The 17,448-nt window shown below is 37.4% G+C and overlaps 1 protein-coding gene across 4 annotated transcripts in view; it reads right to left on the bottom strand.

Annotated features, from left to right (window-relative positions):
- Positions 1-26: 26 nt before the first annotated feature.
- The window catches only part of LOC145485759 (uncharacterized), a 30,110-nt gene continuing 12,688 nt past the window's right edge, over positions 27-17,448 (bottom strand). The window contains exons 13-39 of one of the 4 annotated variants that reach the window (XM_081464380.1): positions 16,901-16,996; positions 15,984-16,021; positions 15,785-15,896; positions 15,468-15,563; positions 14,830-14,874; positions 14,675-14,722; positions 14,076-14,141; positions 13,505-13,600; positions 12,770-12,862; positions 11,980-12,450; positions 11,305-11,385; positions 10,549-10,584; positions 9,969-10,007; positions 9,334-9,429; positions 9,118-9,171; positions 7,881-7,934; positions 6,980-7,067; positions 6,597-6,691; positions 5,526-5,639; positions 4,853-4,909; positions 4,527-4,560; positions 4,327-4,409; positions 4,020-4,088; positions 3,649-3,750; positions 2,698-2,773; positions 2,115-2,221; positions 27-1,601 (exon numbers count right to left, since the gene is read on the bottom strand). In XM_081464380.1, coding sequence (XP_081320506.1) covers positions 1,479-1,601; positions 2,115-2,221; positions 2,698-2,773; positions 3,649-3,750; positions 4,020-4,088; positions 4,327-4,409; positions 4,527-4,560; positions 4,853-4,909; positions 5,526-5,639; positions 6,597-6,691; positions 6,980-7,067; positions 7,881-7,934; positions 9,118-9,171; positions 9,334-9,429; positions 9,969-10,007; positions 10,549-10,584; positions 11,305-11,385; positions 11,980-12,450; positions 12,770-12,862; positions 13,505-13,600; positions 14,076-14,141; positions 14,675-14,722; positions 14,830-14,874; positions 15,468-15,563; positions 15,785-15,896; positions 15,984-16,021; positions 16,901-16,996 — 2,469 coding nt within the window. In that variant the 3' untranslated portion in view covers positions 27-1,478. The remainder of the gene's footprint in view (positions 1,602-2,114; positions 2,222-2,697; positions 2,774-3,648; positions 3,751-4,019; positions 4,089-4,326; positions 4,410-4,526; positions 4,561-4,852; positions 4,910-5,525; positions 5,640-6,596; positions 6,692-6,979; positions 7,068-7,880; positions 7,935-9,117; positions 9,172-9,333; positions 9,430-9,968; positions 10,008-10,548; positions 10,585-11,304; positions 11,386-11,979; positions 12,451-12,769; positions 12,863-13,504; positions 13,601-14,075; positions 14,142-14,674; positions 14,723-14,829; positions 14,875-15,467; positions 15,564-15,784; positions 15,897-15,983; positions 16,022-16,900; positions 16,997-17,448) is intronic. The other 3 variants (XM_081464383.1, XM_081464381.1, XM_081464382.1) reach the window with 3 other exon arrangements.

The following is a 17,448-nucleotide window of genomic DNA, read 5'->3' as shown; positions in this document are numbered from 1 at the left end:
AAGCAACAATCAAAATAACGGGAAAATTAGGAAAGGTGGATTTAATTAATTTCAGACATTAACATTACACTTACAGCGCAAACAATAACACGACAGTCTTAGTTTGCGCATTTTACGTATCGTATGAATGAAGCGATATTTGTTATTCGCTACATACAAAATACAAAGAAACGTATCTGGTCTTAATTACTTTTGGCCATTTCGTTTTGCCAGATGTAAAAACAGTTTACATTGAACGGGAAACCAGCACGCTTTTCAACAAAGATTCTTGGACACAAGGTCTCATATTCTTAATTCTCCAACCAAAAAATATCGCGAGCACTTACGACAATTCAGCGAGTTCTCACGTCAGCATAATGTCTTAGAATATGCGATGTTGCTACGGAACGTCTCTGACCGAAAACCGCGCGCTCATTCCAGTTGAGGAGAAGGGACTCGCCACTTTAAAGTTACTTGTTCCGTCCGTTTGAGTTTTGCCCGTGTAGCGTTTTACTCTGGCAAAACTATAAATGAATCTCAGACTCCATCTCTTGAACATCTTGGATCTGCACTATGCCCCATACTACCGATACCTCTCTAAATTATGCCAAGAACGTTCCTCCAATATTCAACCATCAGACAAAACTTTCAACTGTAACATTGACTTTCCATGAAAAAATAAGTTGTTAAAATCAGCGAAAGAAAATAACTACCACACCCACCATTGACACTGAAAAACTGTTTCTCGATTGTTGAACCAAATGCTTCCAAAAGAGCAAACTAAACATCGAATTTCTTCCCAAAATTAATTATAAGACACAATAGCTGCGGCCTCAAAATAGAATTACTCGCAGAGTACTTTATATTAATTTGTCGCCTTTTAACCCATTTACTAGTTAAGTTTTCTGGTAAATTTATCATGATCGACCGAGCATTTCTCACTTGCCCCAACATGGCATTTTAACTACATAATTTAATACAAAGCCTAACTTATTTAAGTGGCACAATTCAAAAATATTTGAAGCACTGTAGAATCTTCCAGTGCTCGACATTATTGTAATTTCGTACGATATAACGATATGTTTGAAAGTTTTTTATGTTCAGATGTTTTTATCACGTGATGCGTCTTGTTTCTATAATAAAATAGCTACAGGGCACCGACGACAAAACTCGAGTCAAGTCCCCCACGGTTAAGAGCTTAAATTGGTTCTGGGGACGAGAATGCAGGCAACACTGATGTACACCGGAGACCAAATGCTAAAATCTCGAGATTTTCACATTTAGTAGGACGAGAAACGGTAAAGCACCATAAACATGAAAAAGCTTTGGTTTAGAATTTCTATTACTTAATCTACATTTAATTATTGCTCAGAAGAAGAACAGCTGTAGGTCCCATGACTTCACAGAAAACTAACTGGAAATATGAAAACTACAGCTGTCCTTCGTTGGCGACGAAACCTCGCCAAATGATGCCAAGATTTCGTTTAAAATTCGTTTTCTCAGTTGCCCAGAATCTGTAGAAGAATTTTTTCCAGGTCTCCTTTCATTTTCTTGACGACAACGTCTTTAAGTGGCTGTCCAGTCTTCTTCTCGTATTGAGTCTTGATGTCGGCCAGATCCGTCTGAAAATAAACCAAGAGCACAATATCAAATTAGTAATTCTCTTCACTGCTTATCACGCATTTCCTATAATTTGCATTGGGAGAACTTAGTTTGCAGTCAAGAGACTTCGCGTGACGAGGTTCGTTGTTTTCATGACCGGCTCACTTGAACTTATTACCAGGTAAAGAGTCAAAGTGATTATATCACAAAGAAAATTACTTCATTGTAACTGGCGTAGAGCCGATCAATTTTAGTTAATTTTTAATTTACACCATATAATAAATGAGTAATTGTATGAAAGATCGAGCAATGGATTTACACTGCTCTTGATATTTGAAAATTCTTTTCACATGTATGTACTCGTAGTGTAAATCCTTATAACATCTACATCTACGTTTAATTTGGTCGGTAAAAAAATGCTGAGACTTTTCTTTAAGAAGTGTGAATGTGGAAACAAAATCGTCAACATTTCAAAACTCCGCAGCTTCGCAAGTGTTTTGCCTTTCTGATTTTATCGGACCAGTTTGACTCACCTCTGATCTTGTAACCAGCACACGAGTGACAGTTTTGCTGTTGGATTTGTCAAGCGCTTTTTCCAAAACCTCGGTAAAGAAAAGCGGAGAGTCCTGTGCACATCGAACTGAAAAGACAAGAGAAAAATAATGAATTACAGGATTGAAAACTAACTTACTACAGTCAAACCTCTCCACAACGGCCACCTTGGGGCCACCTTGGGGACAGTGGAAAATGGTCGCTGTAGAGAGGTGGCCGTTATGGGGAGGGAGGGGTGTAACATGACATCGGTTTGTTTTTTTGGGGGGGGGGGAAGGGGGGGTTTGCAGACTTATTTTAGCAAATATAATCAAAATGTGTCAATACAACAGAAAATAAACAGAAACAGAGACTAACTACGCGCGGTACGGATAGAGTTTGATGATCTTTTACAATAAAAAAATGGGGTTTCGTATAAACCGTTTGTCAGACTGATTAACTGGCCGTTGTCGAGAGGTTATTTTGGCAGATGGCCGTTGCCGTTGTGGAGAGGTGGCCGTTTTTTACTTGTTGCTAAGAGAAATCAGCGAGTGCTTGCCATTCAAAAACTTTGGCTGTTCTTACCTATCGCCTTCAAGGCATTGCGTAAATCCCCACTCAAATGTTCGTTGATGAATTCCAGGAGATCACCATTAGCCAACTACAGATGAATTAGACAGTTAATAAAACAAAACAATCAAATGCTCCACTTAGATACTACATGAACGGCCAGCGGGCCCAAAATGATGAGCATGTCTGCTTATCCTCCAAGTTCCACTATAATCCCATCAATGCCGGATGGTTCACTTTCTGGGCAAATGCTCGATAAATGACAGAAACAAGACTGCTCTAAAGAGTCTGCAAAAAGCGATTAAGGCTGGTTTTCACTAGCGACGTACTCGGAGTCGGAGTAGTCAAAGCGTAGAGCGATATGATCTAGTGAAAATTAAACCGACGGAGTCGGAAGCAGAACACTGATTCCGTTTACGAATCCGTCGCTTGTGATTCAGTGAAAACTAGTTTGTCGGAGTCAGAAGCAGAAATGGAAGAATAAACCAATCACAATACTCCTTTCCAGGCCTTGTGATTGGTTAATTCTTCCGCTCTTCTGCTTCCGACTCGGACAATTTTGTTTTCACTGGATCATAACCGACGGAGTCGTAGACGGAATCGGAAGAAACGGGGAACGTTCTGATTCTTCCGACTCCGATTCCGTCGAGCTTATGACTTCGCTCACGACTCCGATTTTCGATTTTCACTAGGCCGTAAGCGCTCTTACGACTTCGACGACGACTCCGTCGCTGGTGAAAACCAGCCTTTAGGAAGCTAGGATGACGAAAGGTGAAGAGGATGAAACTGATAACAAGATGGTCTAACGTGAGAAAGTTTTTCAACAAAACTGGCTTTCTTTATTATTTTGAAAACTTCACTGACAATACTATACTTAAGATGCAAGAACTGCACATGACTGTGAAAATTAGCACTTAACGACAACAACACAAAGTGAATCGCACAAAAATAATCTTTCATACTCACGGTTTTGTAGGCGTCCAAAGTGGCTCGTAGTTGTGCGAAATTTCTGCTTGTTAGAATTTCAACAAGCACTGCTTTGTCGGGTCCTTTCTTCCCTTGTCCTGCCTGAAAGAAGAATGAAAAACAATGATCACTGAAATGAGTATTACAGCACGGCTAGGACGTCTACAAGACCCACAAAAACATGCACCAAAAACATGATGAATTAGAACTCCGCCCGAAATTGTGAAGTTTTTGTCAGAGAGAGCGAAGCTGACGCACGATATCACAAAGCTTCTTTCATTATGAAAATATTTCAACAGTGGATTAAAAAACGCTCTCAATTTCTACGCTTCTAAATCATTCCAACAGTGAATTTCAGTAACATTGTTTACCTCGAATAGTTTCTTGGCATCCTCTTTGGCAAGGCTCTCATTAACTTTTTCTTTGCTATCTCGTTTTTTCTGTGAAATAAGACATTGTGATCAACTTCATGTTTAACATACAATGAAATGCTGGTGTAGTTTTCGGCAAATCTTCGTTGAGGCACTCGCTAAGTTTGCGCTCTTCATTACCCAATCAAAGACTACCACAAGCACTCGCGAGTACTCGGCAAGTTGTGACGTCAGTTACTTGGCACAAACTCGTCCAATCACAAAGGTGTCAGTCTGAGTTCTGGGGCAGCAGCCAATAAGGTCTTACCTCTATCAAGTTCATTAAGGTGGTCCGGAATTCTCCCCCTGTGTCTTCCTTGATTTTTTTAAGGACATCTTTTCCACTGTAAACTACAAAGAAAAAAAAACCACCAATACCTCAAAGTACGTTGGTAGAAAAAGGACAGGGGTCCAGTCCAGAACACACACAAAAAAACAAAATCACAGCTTAAAAATACGACCACTTACTTTGTATGTACGCTGACTTGACGAGTTGAAGTTCCTGTGGTAAATAGTAAGACATTCATTTTTAGTTTGTGCAAACATCAAATTTAAATGAACACTGAATAAGTATCGTACTTACACTGTTTGACGCAGACAGCACAACGTTGGTTAAAGACTCAAGAGTTGTAAACTGTCGAATCAAACCTACGTTCATAATACGTCTGAATAAAATCCAATTAAGTCATCTTTCAACTTTCATTATAAGCTTATTTAAGACTTCCTTCAGTGTTGAATTTGTGCATGTTTGAGAGTAAAAAAACGTTACAATACAAAGGTACGGTAACACCAACCTCATAACTGCGTGAACATAAAATCTCTATAAGAACTTGCTCGTCAGTTCCGAGTCCCTATAAATTAATAAAGGACATACAGCTACATCAATATATCCTTAGCAGACTGATATTACATGATATCAGCCCCTTAGGATGAAGAATTTCCGGCCAAATCAGTTTTGGAACCCCAATAACGGAATATTGATTTCATTACTATGGTTCGTTTGAAATCGTTAACCGATAACTTGACTTGTGGAATTCAGTAGCAGTTTTGTTGTAAACATATACGGATATATACCACAAGCATAACATGGCAAAATGAAATTTAGCCATAATAATGAGGACGAAGTTGAAATCTGCCGATTTTTAACTTATTTGCCTTAATACTATAATCATAATAAACTCAAATTTTAAGAAGAGGCCTCCAATCACTTACAGGTGGTTTCCAGGAGCGTCCTCTTGAAAATGACAGTGTAAACTACATTAACTGTCTAAAACAGAGTTAATTTATGACTTCCTTAAGCGTTGAATTTGAACATGTTCGAGATTTTGTTGATAGAAATTTCTCAGAAATCACGGGCTCAAATTGTATTGTATTGTATTGCACATGTCTCTTGACTGAGGGAAATCCTGAACAGGGAAAGAAAAAAAAACAACAACAGAACAGAATAGCTACCATGGAGACACTCACCGACATGGCATCATGAAGTGAAGTAGCATCGTAAAATTCCGGAACCGACATCAAAGCAATGGCGGCATCCTGAAACTTTCCACTAAGCTCTGATTTCAAGTCATCAGTCAGGTTCTACGAAACAAAATGGTGAAAAGACAGAGTTAAACACTCGGCAGTTATCACAAATCAAAACGTGGCGACAGTCACGACACAGCGATCCAATGCACAAGACTCAAATCCAATTCTAATGAATACATCATTTACGAGCTACCTTGTGCCTCGGTTTCAAAACGAGTCTTCGTGCAAAACCTTTCATATGAAAATGAGTTTGCGCGAAAATGAACCTGTAGGGAGTACACATGAATGGTTTCACACAAAAACACGTTTTGACACAGAGGGAAAAAGGCAACTCGGAAATGGCCTATTTTGTTGCCATCAATTATCTAAAGAGTTTGAAGTGCAATATGAAAAAAGGTTTACATTAGAAAACCAAAATACAAGGTGGCAACAATGATTGATTGACTGATTGATTGATTGATCGATCGATCGATCGATTGATTGATTGATTGATTGATTGATTGATTGATTGATTGATTGATTTAACTTTATTTATACACGGGTAAAACATCAGGACTTAAGGTAAATACTAAAATTGCATTAGTTACATGATGATGACACTAGATCTACATTCCAAGCATGTTTGGGACAAAGAAGGTAAACTTTTCCTTTAATTTTTTATTTTAAAAGTAGAAGGGGTTTTGTTCCTTTGACCTCTGTATGGGCAGACGAAACCATTTAAATTAAGACTCATTCAGTTCAGCTGGCAAAATAAGCAGCTAAGCCTGTTTTGTGTATACAAACGGGGAAATGCGGGGATTTCATTGTGGGTTGGGCACCAGGCAAATTGACCAGCTGTGAAGATGATTTTGACCGCCTTGTTTGACCATTTAGAGGAATATTTTTCGTATAAAGAAGTTTAGTTCAAAACGTTTTGCCTGCTTGTCAAAACCAGTTGCCATCCTGCTAAACCTCTGGAAAATGGGAAAAAACTGGAATAGAGAATCAAGCTCTTTGAGGAATCAACTTTACCTTATTATACTTTTGAAGGTATTTTGCAGCAATCTCTTGCCGCTGTTTGTTGCTGCGTGCTCCAAGAACTGCTACTATAGCATCTTTGTCGCTTCCTATGGAGAGACGCGAGGCAACGAAAATTTTCAAGCAAAAGGTCACATATTATTCTCCTCTACATAAAATTCCATACAGGCAACAAACTGATGTCTTATAAAAGTAGTTGAGTTCATTAAACAAACGAAACGAAGATTACAAGCAAAAAGGAGAAAACAGACTCTTCCCGCCGCATGTACAAAAAATTCTAAACAGACAACACAATGATCTCGTGTAAAAGCTGTTACGTTCATCAAACAATTCAATTTTCCCAACGGGTTGAACAACATTTCAAAAGCCGTCCTCACCAGATCCCTGCATAGCTTTTCTCAGCGCCTCGGCATCTTTTTCAGCATCAAAGTTATCTGCTGGCTTCAACGTTCCATGATACTCGGGCTGTTGCAGAGAAAAGGACAAATAGTTTAGACAAAATGAGACTTCTCTTCATTCTCAAAACGTGCACCAAAGATACCTTTTGAGGAAGTGAAAAGTCAAATCATTGCCAATGAAAGCTTTGTTGTCCTTCACAGAACACACCACAAACAATTTCATTGAAGGCAATTATTTAACAAAATGCATGTCAAGACAATTAAAAAAGTTTAAGCATTATGCCAGGCACATATTACAATTTCTAGGAAATGACATTCGTTATGAAAATCAAAATTCTCCTTACAACCGTCTCTTACTTTCTTTAATCCTCCTTGGGAGAATTTAGTTTTTAGTCAAGACAACCAATCAAGACCTTTAGCTGCAACACCTACCTTACTGTTGCAGTTAAAAAAAGGCATATGAGAAATCAAAATTACCTACTGCCAGTGACAAAGGGGTTTAAGAGCTGGAGGATGTCTATGGAGTTTTGCAACATACGATAGCTGTTTTGAGAAACGAAACGTTATCAGAGCAAACGCGACAATGCCGAAAGGTATGACGAATAGAGGTAGTTAACCATTATACAAGTTGATCGAAGTTCACAGTGTTTTTCCTAAGCGAATGAAAAAGAAACCACCCATGCACGCATTGACGACTTTTCCTTACATCCTACTGAAACATCGTGAACTTCTATCAAACAGCCGTGTACTTAAAATACCCATAATACCTCTGGGTATTGTCGCGTAGGCTTTTACTCGCAACAGCTAAACTGATTACATGTGGGTGTGGGTGCGCGTGTGCGTACGTATGGATGACCCACAGGCAGTAGGCAGTACTTACTTTGGGTATGTTCTCACTGGGGGCTAGGCGGGGCTTCACGGGACTTAAAGCTGTCTGTTAAACATGAAAGCAATGTGACGTATGCATTATTATGAATCAATTAATCATTACTTCTCGACACAAGGGAGAATAAATTGCGCACCGAGCAGATATGCACAACACACCCAGGACTACATCTATAGTCATGGCATGTTATAGTTAACAGGCCAAGAAACAATAACTGAAAGGAGGAAGTGGATTCAAATTTTGAAAAGCTCGCGGCTTTGTGGTTTTGTAAGCAATTAAACGACTACATGCACTCTGGGCGTTATTTACCACACCTTCACATTAAAAAAATGCACTTTTAATTCACCCTTGTGTAGACGAGATAAGATATTTTTTTAAAGGAACATTTTGAATGCATTTAAAAGTGCAATAAAAAGATTTATAATGTACAGGAAATGTCCTTAGTTTAAAATTATTTAACCAGACTTCACTTGGTTAATTTTGAATCATTCAAACATTTTCTTCCTCACTTAGATCTCCTAGCAGCATGTTTTTTTAAGAAGCAACACAAAACATGTTAGAAGTTTTACTTATAGACTTGCGTTCAAGAAACCTTTAAACCATGATTGACTTCAAGTAATCTTTTTTTTAAATTTTACACTACTTAAACTTTAGTTGGTTATAAGTCTAACGGCGTTACGACACTAATTACTCATTGATTAAATTGAAATTTACTGATTACATGTAAATTATTTATGTCCAACCCAAAGATTTTTTTTTATTGTAACTATAAGAAAGGCAAACGCTTTCTTCCATTTTCTTATCTGAAAACAGAGAAATGCTGGAATGTATACAGCTGTTTCCAGAAAGGTTACCCTACAAAAGCATAAAGCGTACGTGACAATGTCGAGGGGAGTTATGAGTACCAGTGGTTCACGGTTGTTAGATTGAAGCTCAAGGTGTCTCAGCGTGATAGAAGGACATCCATGTAATGGTCAATTGGTACCTGTCAAAACAAGGTATCCGTTCACCAGTATCACGTGACCATATCACGGGCTCAAGTTTAGACCTCATCGGGATCATGATTTCTCCTTCCTTATTGCTGAAACACTGTGAACCTCATTCAAGCAATGCTTAACTGATACTACCCACAATACCAATCGCCCTTGTCACACATGCTTTCGTGGGACAATCTTTGTCGAAACAACTGTAAATGGAATCTTCCTTGCTCTTGTAAAGGTAAGATACATACCTCGCTCATTGCTTCGGCCATATCTTTTTCTATCTGTTGCGACTGAGTCATTTCCTGTAAGGCAGTAAAGACTAGTATAACGCTTGGAATAACAAAAAGATCATTTCATTCACCTTTCATTAACGAGATTGACCATGTGCTACCTACAGTAGCTGGTGGCAATTCTGTTGCCATAAAAACAATAGCCAGAATCATTAGGTAAGTGTAAGTACTTACCGCTTCAACAGAAATTGATTGTCTCTTTAATTCTTTGTATTCAACTTCTAAAGCTTTCTTTTGCTTTTCTAGGTCTTCTTTAGCGTTCTTGAGATCCTATAAAACAAGAGTACCGTTAAGTCCCACGTTAACGCCCTGGGCTTCTATAACTTCATAAGGGGTTTGGGTGGGCTTATAAACGGGGGCTTTTGTCCGAGGGGGCGGGGGGCATATAAGCGGAATAAAAAAAATGTTTCGGAACGACGAGATAAAACGTATCTGAGAAACTTATTAAAGCTAACATACCATTATATTTAGAGCTATTATACTCTTACCCCATTACCCTACTGCCCTATTATTGCCCTATTGCCCTATTATTGCCCTATTTAATTGGACTATAACTTTAGATTAAAAATTTTGATGTTTGTAAAGAAACGCAAAAGGAACGCAATTACACATTAGATGGGCTCATATCCAGGGGAGGGGGCTTATATCCGGAATAGCTTTGTTAGCAAATAGAAGGGCTTATATTCGGGGGGGGGGGGGGGGGGCTTATGACCGAGGGGAGCTTTAACGTGGGATTTTATGATAGGTTTACTATTTTCACTTAAGTCAGCAATCGGACAGGAAAAAAACTACTGTGAAGACAAACTTACATCAATCTCAGCCTGCTGAACGGAGATCCTCCGCTGAGCCTACAAGGAAAAAATGGTAATCCAAACAATAAGTGTTTTCAGTGTTTTATACAGCAAAAGAGGTCAATCAATGACTGACTAGTTGCAGAAGACTCAACACTCAAAAACTCAAAACTCATCTTTAATCTTCCACATTTGCAGCCATCCTCGATTATGTTTGGTTCATTATTACTAACTTGGTGTTTGTCAACCTCTTTCCCACGTTGTTCGAAAGGTGGATAACAGTGTCCACCAGATAAATCACTATCCAGCAGATAGCAAAGTTTGTTCTGTTAGCATCTATCCACTAGATAGTGATTTATCCGGCGGATAGCATTATCCAACCTTCAAATAACTGGGGCCAAGAGACTATAAATTATTTTTAAGTCTTATCCAATTCGAAAGTAATTTTGTATTTCAGATAAATGACTTAAATCACTGACATTGCTCCCTTAACACAGACACTCTCTATAATCATTGTCGTGGCTGTACTAATCAGCTTCCCCTCAACCATTTTAATGGATAACAGCACTTATACCACAAACGTCTTGGTAACAATCACCTCTTCCAGTTGTTTTTCTTCCTTCTCTTTATCTTTCTGTGGTGAAAGAATGTTAAAAGAATTTTTAAGTAATAAATAAACCTTTTCCTGGTATAACTGAAATCCATGATCACACACTTGTCCATAAAAAACTTTCTGACAACGGAAAAACTACTGAAAGGGCATGCTAAATGTAACATCTTGGCACTTCAAAATGTTTAACATTGTTTTAAAACTTAATTTTTTTCCACAAGGCAGGTTATATTAAGATTATAGCAATAGATTACTTTAGAAATTAAGAAGTAACATCTTCTATGTGATCTGCATGCTGGTTAAAAATTAACTTTCTAATAATTTTTAAATATTTGACAAGACAGGCTGAATATTTACTCTTCTTTATTGTTTAGTTTAACACTTTTGTCAAGGATTAAGTTGAGTTTCCGATGAGGACTTATTTTTATAGACGTTGCCCTAACAAAAGTAATAGCTTCAATTTGAAGATCAGTACTCAACAAAGTTTGTCAAATCACCTGCACTTCCCGAAGGCTCTCAACATTTAACAAACTTTTGTTAAAAAAAGAAGTCAGGATCATAATAGTATGGTAATGAATCAGGTGAAAAATAAGGCAAAATTCCTTCGACGGTTTGCCAGAAAATAAATAGATTGAAATCCTAGAGCAATACACTGATTTTCAAACATCAGTAGAGAGAACATTTCCTAGAATGTTTAGCGCAGCTTTGGGAATACATCAGTGCACTGTGCCCTTCACTACAAACCTTGGACATGACTTTATTCAATGCTCCCTTCAGGCCCTTCTTCTTCTTGTCAGGGCTGCTGTTTATACTGTCGAGCGATTCCTACATTTGGGTTTATATTTGGTTAAGAGTTAGGATTACATTTAAAGAGTCTTAAAATTTAGCCTATTGAAACTTGCTTATCTTATGACCATTGCTTTAAGATCGTTACGTTAATTTACTTGTGAACACTTTATGCAAACTACATCTGTTACTCACCCTACTTTACAGTCTTGATAACACTGTTATGTTCAGACTTAAATTAAGTTAATTTTTCCTCAAGCAAAGTACCTCGCTTTAAGATCAAAATATGTTTACCTTTAAAATATGAGTGCAAGTTAGATTAATTTAAATGTAATGTGCACTTTACATCATTTACTAAGATTTGCAAGAACAGTTATTTATGAAAAAATACAGTTACTCAAAAATTCAACACTCTTGCTTTAATACTGCAGCCTGTTAGTGTAGACATATATGGAAAGGTGAAGTCTGCTTCAAACACTGCCACCTCTTGGTAACTTCTCTCAGCTACTTTGGACCTTTCAACCCCTTGTGAAATGTCAGTAGCTGTGTAGTGCCCATCAGCAATCCTAGGCAACAGTCACAAGTTATTAAGAGTTTAACTGAAGCAAATAGAATGACTTGTTGGCTACAAACCTGTGATTTGCCCAAGTCATTGTTAGCCTTGGATAGAGCTTCCTCAAGTGCTGCAACGTTTTTCTTAAGTTCTCCTTCTGATCCCTGAGCTTTAATGAGTTCACTCTTTGTTGTCTTCAATTCATTGTCACGTTCAGCAACTTCCTTGGCTGAAACTTCTAATTGTTTCTTACACTTAATTAATTCTTTTTCTGTAGATTCTAGTCTGGAAATTGTATCAGTAAGTTCCTTTTCTTGAGTTCTTAGTGCTTCAAGTTCTTTTTCGAGTTTCTTGATCTTATCTGCATCTTCAGAGACAGTAGATTTTTCAAGTTGTTCCTGTAATTCAGTAAAGCGTTGCTTAGCTTCACTCTCAGCTGCTCGTGCCTCTTTGAGATGAAGTTCTAAAGAAGCTATTGTGTCCAACTGAGAAGACGCTGATCCTGTCGTCTTTTGAAGATCTTCCTCTAATGATGATATTCTATCATTGGCCTACAAAAAAAAAGTACCTCTAAATTACATGTTGTGCTAAACCTTTTTTCGACCATAACTATTGAAAACAAAATCTTTATTCATATCTTGAAGATCTGAATTTCAAGCCAATTTGCTTTAATTATAAAATGAACTTAAAACTCTGTAATTTTTTGACACTGGCTTTCTGTGGATAAATGCTGAATTTTTTATTTTTTGTCATAATTTTCAAGCCTCAGTTGTCTAAATTCTATGGCATTATGGGAATTCCATGAACAAGAACAAACCCAAACTAAGGTTACTGAAAAGTGAAGACCAGTAGAGGCATTAAGCTGAGTACCTCTTTCAGCTCTCGTTGAGTTCGCTCCACAATTTTTTGCCAGTTATCCATTTCTGATTCAACATTATCTTCCAACTTCCTGAGCAATGATTCCTGATTAATAAGAAGTAAAATGTCAGTATTTTTTTACTTGTATGACTAGTTTACACAACTTTTCAAGACTAATTATTACTGTTCGCAAAACAAAAGGTTACATTACACAAATAAAGTTAAATTGAGATCAATTTTTCGGCTTATGAAAGTTTTTGGTGAGATTAACAAACTTTTTCATGAAGTACATGTAATAAGTGAGCAAGAAGTGAGTTACGCATTCAAATTTTGACGTGCCACAAATTTCTGCTTTGCAAGAGTGTCAAACTTGTAGGGCTACATGCCTCAATAAGGGATTGAGGTGGAGTACGTTCATTAAAATGTGGAAAATGGATAGGTGAAAATGAAATAATTAAGTTGAATTTTGCCTTTAGTGATTTACAAACAATACTGTATCATCTCTTTTGAGCGGCTATATATATAACATAAAGTCCCCTCGAAGAAAAACATCCCAGAGCTGTGCTGTAGAGTTGCCCCTTCCCCTCCCTATGCTCTAGAGGTGTGCCCCCTTAGGGCAACTTTTTCACATAAGCTTAAGTGCTGGGCACCCAGGATATCATGGTTAGGAACCTTTGGGCTCCTTGTAATTTTTTTTCAGACCACAGCCTTAATGCCAATACTGATTAAATAGCTCTATATACTCACCGTTTCTTGAAGTGTTACTTTGTAATGGGCACATTCTGCCACTAAAGTATCTTTCTGTGCTTGAACATCCTCAAACTTTTTGGTAAGATCTTCCAACTGAAATGAAGAAATGATAAGCAGACTGAGCAACGTACATTCTACAAACTAACACATCTGTTGAACAGGTTAGAAATGGTTTTTTGCAAGTGTGTAAAGTCACTTTGTCAACAAAGAGAAGATCCTTAAGGACAGGGATTCACTTACTTAATCTGAACTTGATCTTAAAGGAAAAATTTATTTTGTAACAAAGGGTTCTGAAAACTCTTCAATTACTTGATTGATTGATTGATCAATCAATCAATCAATTGATCACAGTATTACTGTGTCTAGACTTGCAGTCTGCTGCTAATATTGGGGAAGGTTAAAATTCATAATATACACTAATATTATTGACAATGAAAAGGTAATCAAAAATCTGATACATTTTTTTTTATTCCAGCACTTACTGCACAGATGTGGCACTAGCTCTGAAAGACATCCCACACGGCTAAAAACATGGAAAAAACACATAATCATTTCTCCAGTTACTCACCTCTTGACTGTCACAGGTAGACTGTGATGCTTGTTTCTCAAACTCACCAAGCCACTTTCTGTAAGGCTGCATAAATAAACAAAAAACAAACAACATTGTGAGTAATGTTAGAAATAAACTGCTTCACTGACTTCTCTTTGTCATTGATAACTAAGAAAAAGAAAACATTTGCAATGTGTCTTTTGAGTCATATTTCCAGAGGAAGTTTGGGAGAATGAGAAATGCTGAGGGAATATGAGTCACAAGCAAGTGTCTGCGCAGCTCTTTTAAGTTATCCCAAACTTTCACACCTGTTTCTATAACTCAAAAAATAGAAAATGTTCTTGACTTCAATGAGAAAACAATGGGAGAAAAAGAAAGTTAAATTACTCAATTTATTTTACATTATAAAAATGCCAAGTCTCTTTGTTCACACCATCATTGCGTCAACATCTCATCTAAGTCCTGTCTTTCTAGGCACTTACTAGTTAGAGGTATGGCTTTTAGCAGGTACTATTTTACTAAGTCTTTTCTAAAACTGTATTAATCTTATCAAGAACTCAGGTGAAAGATAAACCACAACAACCTTTGCCATTAGTTATTGTCAGCATTCAACTCACCAGAGTGGTGTCTATCATGACATTTGGATGAACTCTACAAAGAATGGTCTGTGAACAAAATGCTGACAACATCAGTAAGAAGCAGACACATACAAAAATGATGATACCACAACTCAAGAAGGAAAAAAGGTTCTAGCAACTGTTTTATTAATTACCTTTGTCTCATTTTGTTCTTCATTCAGCAGTGTCTTGTTTTCATCCTGTCAAGAAAATAATGAAAGAACTAGCTTATTTAACATTTAATCACATAACATTGACAAATTATGTTTGAAATGAAAGTGTTAACAGTTAAGTGCCATGGATGGGTGGTTACTTATATTTTAATTTTTCGTCTGTGCGAAAGATGATCATTCTAAGACTGCCTGCAGCCTGCAATGTTTAAGGCCCTTTCACACTTGTGATTGTTTTTGCCCATATTTGACACAATTGGTATCTGCTATCTGTCAGTTGGTCAATCAGTCAATCTGTCTGTGTGCCTCTTTGTCTGTCTGTCTGTCAGTCTGTCAGCCTGTCTGTCTGTCTGTCTGTCAGTCTGTCTGTCTGACAGTCTGTCTGTCTGTCAGTCTGTCTGTCTGTCAGCCTGTATGTCTGTCTGTCAGTCTGTCAGTCAGTCAGTCAGTCAGTCAGTCTGTCTGACAGTCTGTCAGCCTGTCTGTCTGTCTGTTAGTCTGTCAGCCTGTATGTCTGTCTGTCAGTCTGTCTGTCAGCCTGTCTGTCTGTCAAACTAAAAGGATCTCAGTGGAGCTGGAATTTCAAACCTCCTCAGAATTTGTCAAATTTGCGATAAATATACCTTGACGCTTTGCACAGCAGTCTTGATTTTGTTGTTCAAATTTTTTTCCATTCCTGACAATGCATCCATTGCCTTCCAGTTCTTCTCGCGCAATTCCTAAAATAACAAACACAAGTGAAACAAAAATTTAGAAATCTATTGACTTATTCAAACTAATATAAAATAATTATTGCAGTTCTTCTTTGGTGGCTTACTCCTCTAATCTATGGTATTTTGAGAAGCCATAATTAATGATTAAGAGCCTACTGCTCACAAAATACCTTAGCTTGTTCATTACCTTATATATTAGGATACAAGTAACAAGCACTAATATTTACATTGTTCTTTTCCTTTTGTTGTTGTAGAACTTTTTCTAGTTTATTAAATTCTTCTTTTTTATCCTTGAGTTCTTCTTGGAGTTTTTCTATCGTGTCTTCTCTCTCCTTCAACCTGAAATGAAATAATAACCAGACCTACTTTCAGTTTTAATGTAATTTAATCCTATCAATAATACCACAGATCTAGTCAACTACTTACACATCATTCTGTCCATTAGCAACACTCTCACTTGCCACCTGAGGAGCAAATTCACCAGAATATTTCAGTTACTGGTCAAAAATTAAACTTCCCTTAATAATGATTTACACATGTTAGGTTTTGTTAATAGTGTTTGCATTTTAAACACTTCACTTTTCTAGCAATCTACCTAACGTGGGAAAAATCCTGAGTATCTATGATGGCAGTAGGTTGTAAAGACATGAACAGGCAATGACTTCACGACACATCAGGATAAGAAGAAGGAAACCTCAAGCATGCACACAAAATGCTGAACTGCATAACGTAACTGTATGCAATTTTTGCATGAATTAATCAAGAACAAGAGAACACGAACTCCATAACCTGATTTCAAAACAAGTTAACAGGAAGTGGTTACTTTCACCAAATAAGGTGGTAAAGTTAATTTCAGTCCTTGGGATCAGAGAGGTCAGGAGACTTGTTGGAACCAGTGCTTAAGTACTAATAGCATGAAGTATCTAAAAGTATCAACACTTCTCCCAGGATGGGATGCTAGTCCATAGCAAGGTTACATATACCTGTTCTAGCATTATATTTTTAGGTTGCCCCCAGCAATCCACTGGTACCTATTTATACTTCTGGGTAAATAAGGGCACTGTCGGAGTAAAGTGTTTTGCCAAGGTAAAGTGAACTCAAGGTCTCAATGGGTTATAGATGGACAGAAAAACCACTATCTTGGTCCAAGATCTTGGACACAACTTTGCTACCTCCGGTATAACCATGAATGCCTAAAAGCACATTGTATGTATTAACTTTGTAAATTAATATTGTTAACAAGTTTTTGAGAGTGAAATCTATTAGTGACTGGATGACATTATGAATGAAAGAATTTAAGAGATGTTAATATTGTTAAGTGAGTGGCAGAAGGTCGGCAATACCTTGGCTGCCTCAACAGCCTTATTTATTTGTGCCTGAGTATTTTTCTCGGCGTCATTTAAGGCTTCCATAGCTTTCCAGTTCTTCTTACGGAGGTCCTAAGTTACAAAAGAACAAGTGCTGTATTGTATTAAGCCTTCAATACAATTCAGAGATCATACCAAAGGTCTGTTCCATTTAACCCCCTCAGACCCAAGATCACAACAGCAATTCTCCATAGCAAAGGCTGTGCCTTTCTTTCCAGACTGCACTGTTCTCTGTTCTCTTCACCTATTTGCTTCACTATGTAATGATAATTGTACGGAGAAATTGCAGGTTGATGAGTCTTGGGAATTTAAGGGTAAAGCATGGGAAACCAAAATTAAATCAGAGGAAGGAGATAGAAACAGAAAGACCGAAAAAAAGTAATTTGTGAAAGGAACAAGTGTTCATTACAACAACATACATGGTGATTTGAGTTAAGGGAACCAGACAGGTCAGTGAAAACTTACATTTGGTTGATTATGAACTATAAAAAATCCCATTACTGATAGAGTAGAGTATAAGAAGG

The sequence above is a fragment of the Orbicella franksi genome, chromosome 4, assembly GCF_964199315.1.
Source record: "Orbicella franksi chromosome 4, jaOrbFran1.1, whole genome shotgun sequence".
Taxonomy (NCBI): Eukaryota; Metazoa; Cnidaria; class Anthozoa; order Scleractinia; family Merulinidae; genus Orbicella; species Orbicella franksi.
This window is presented reverse-complemented; position numbering and strand designations above follow the sequence as displayed.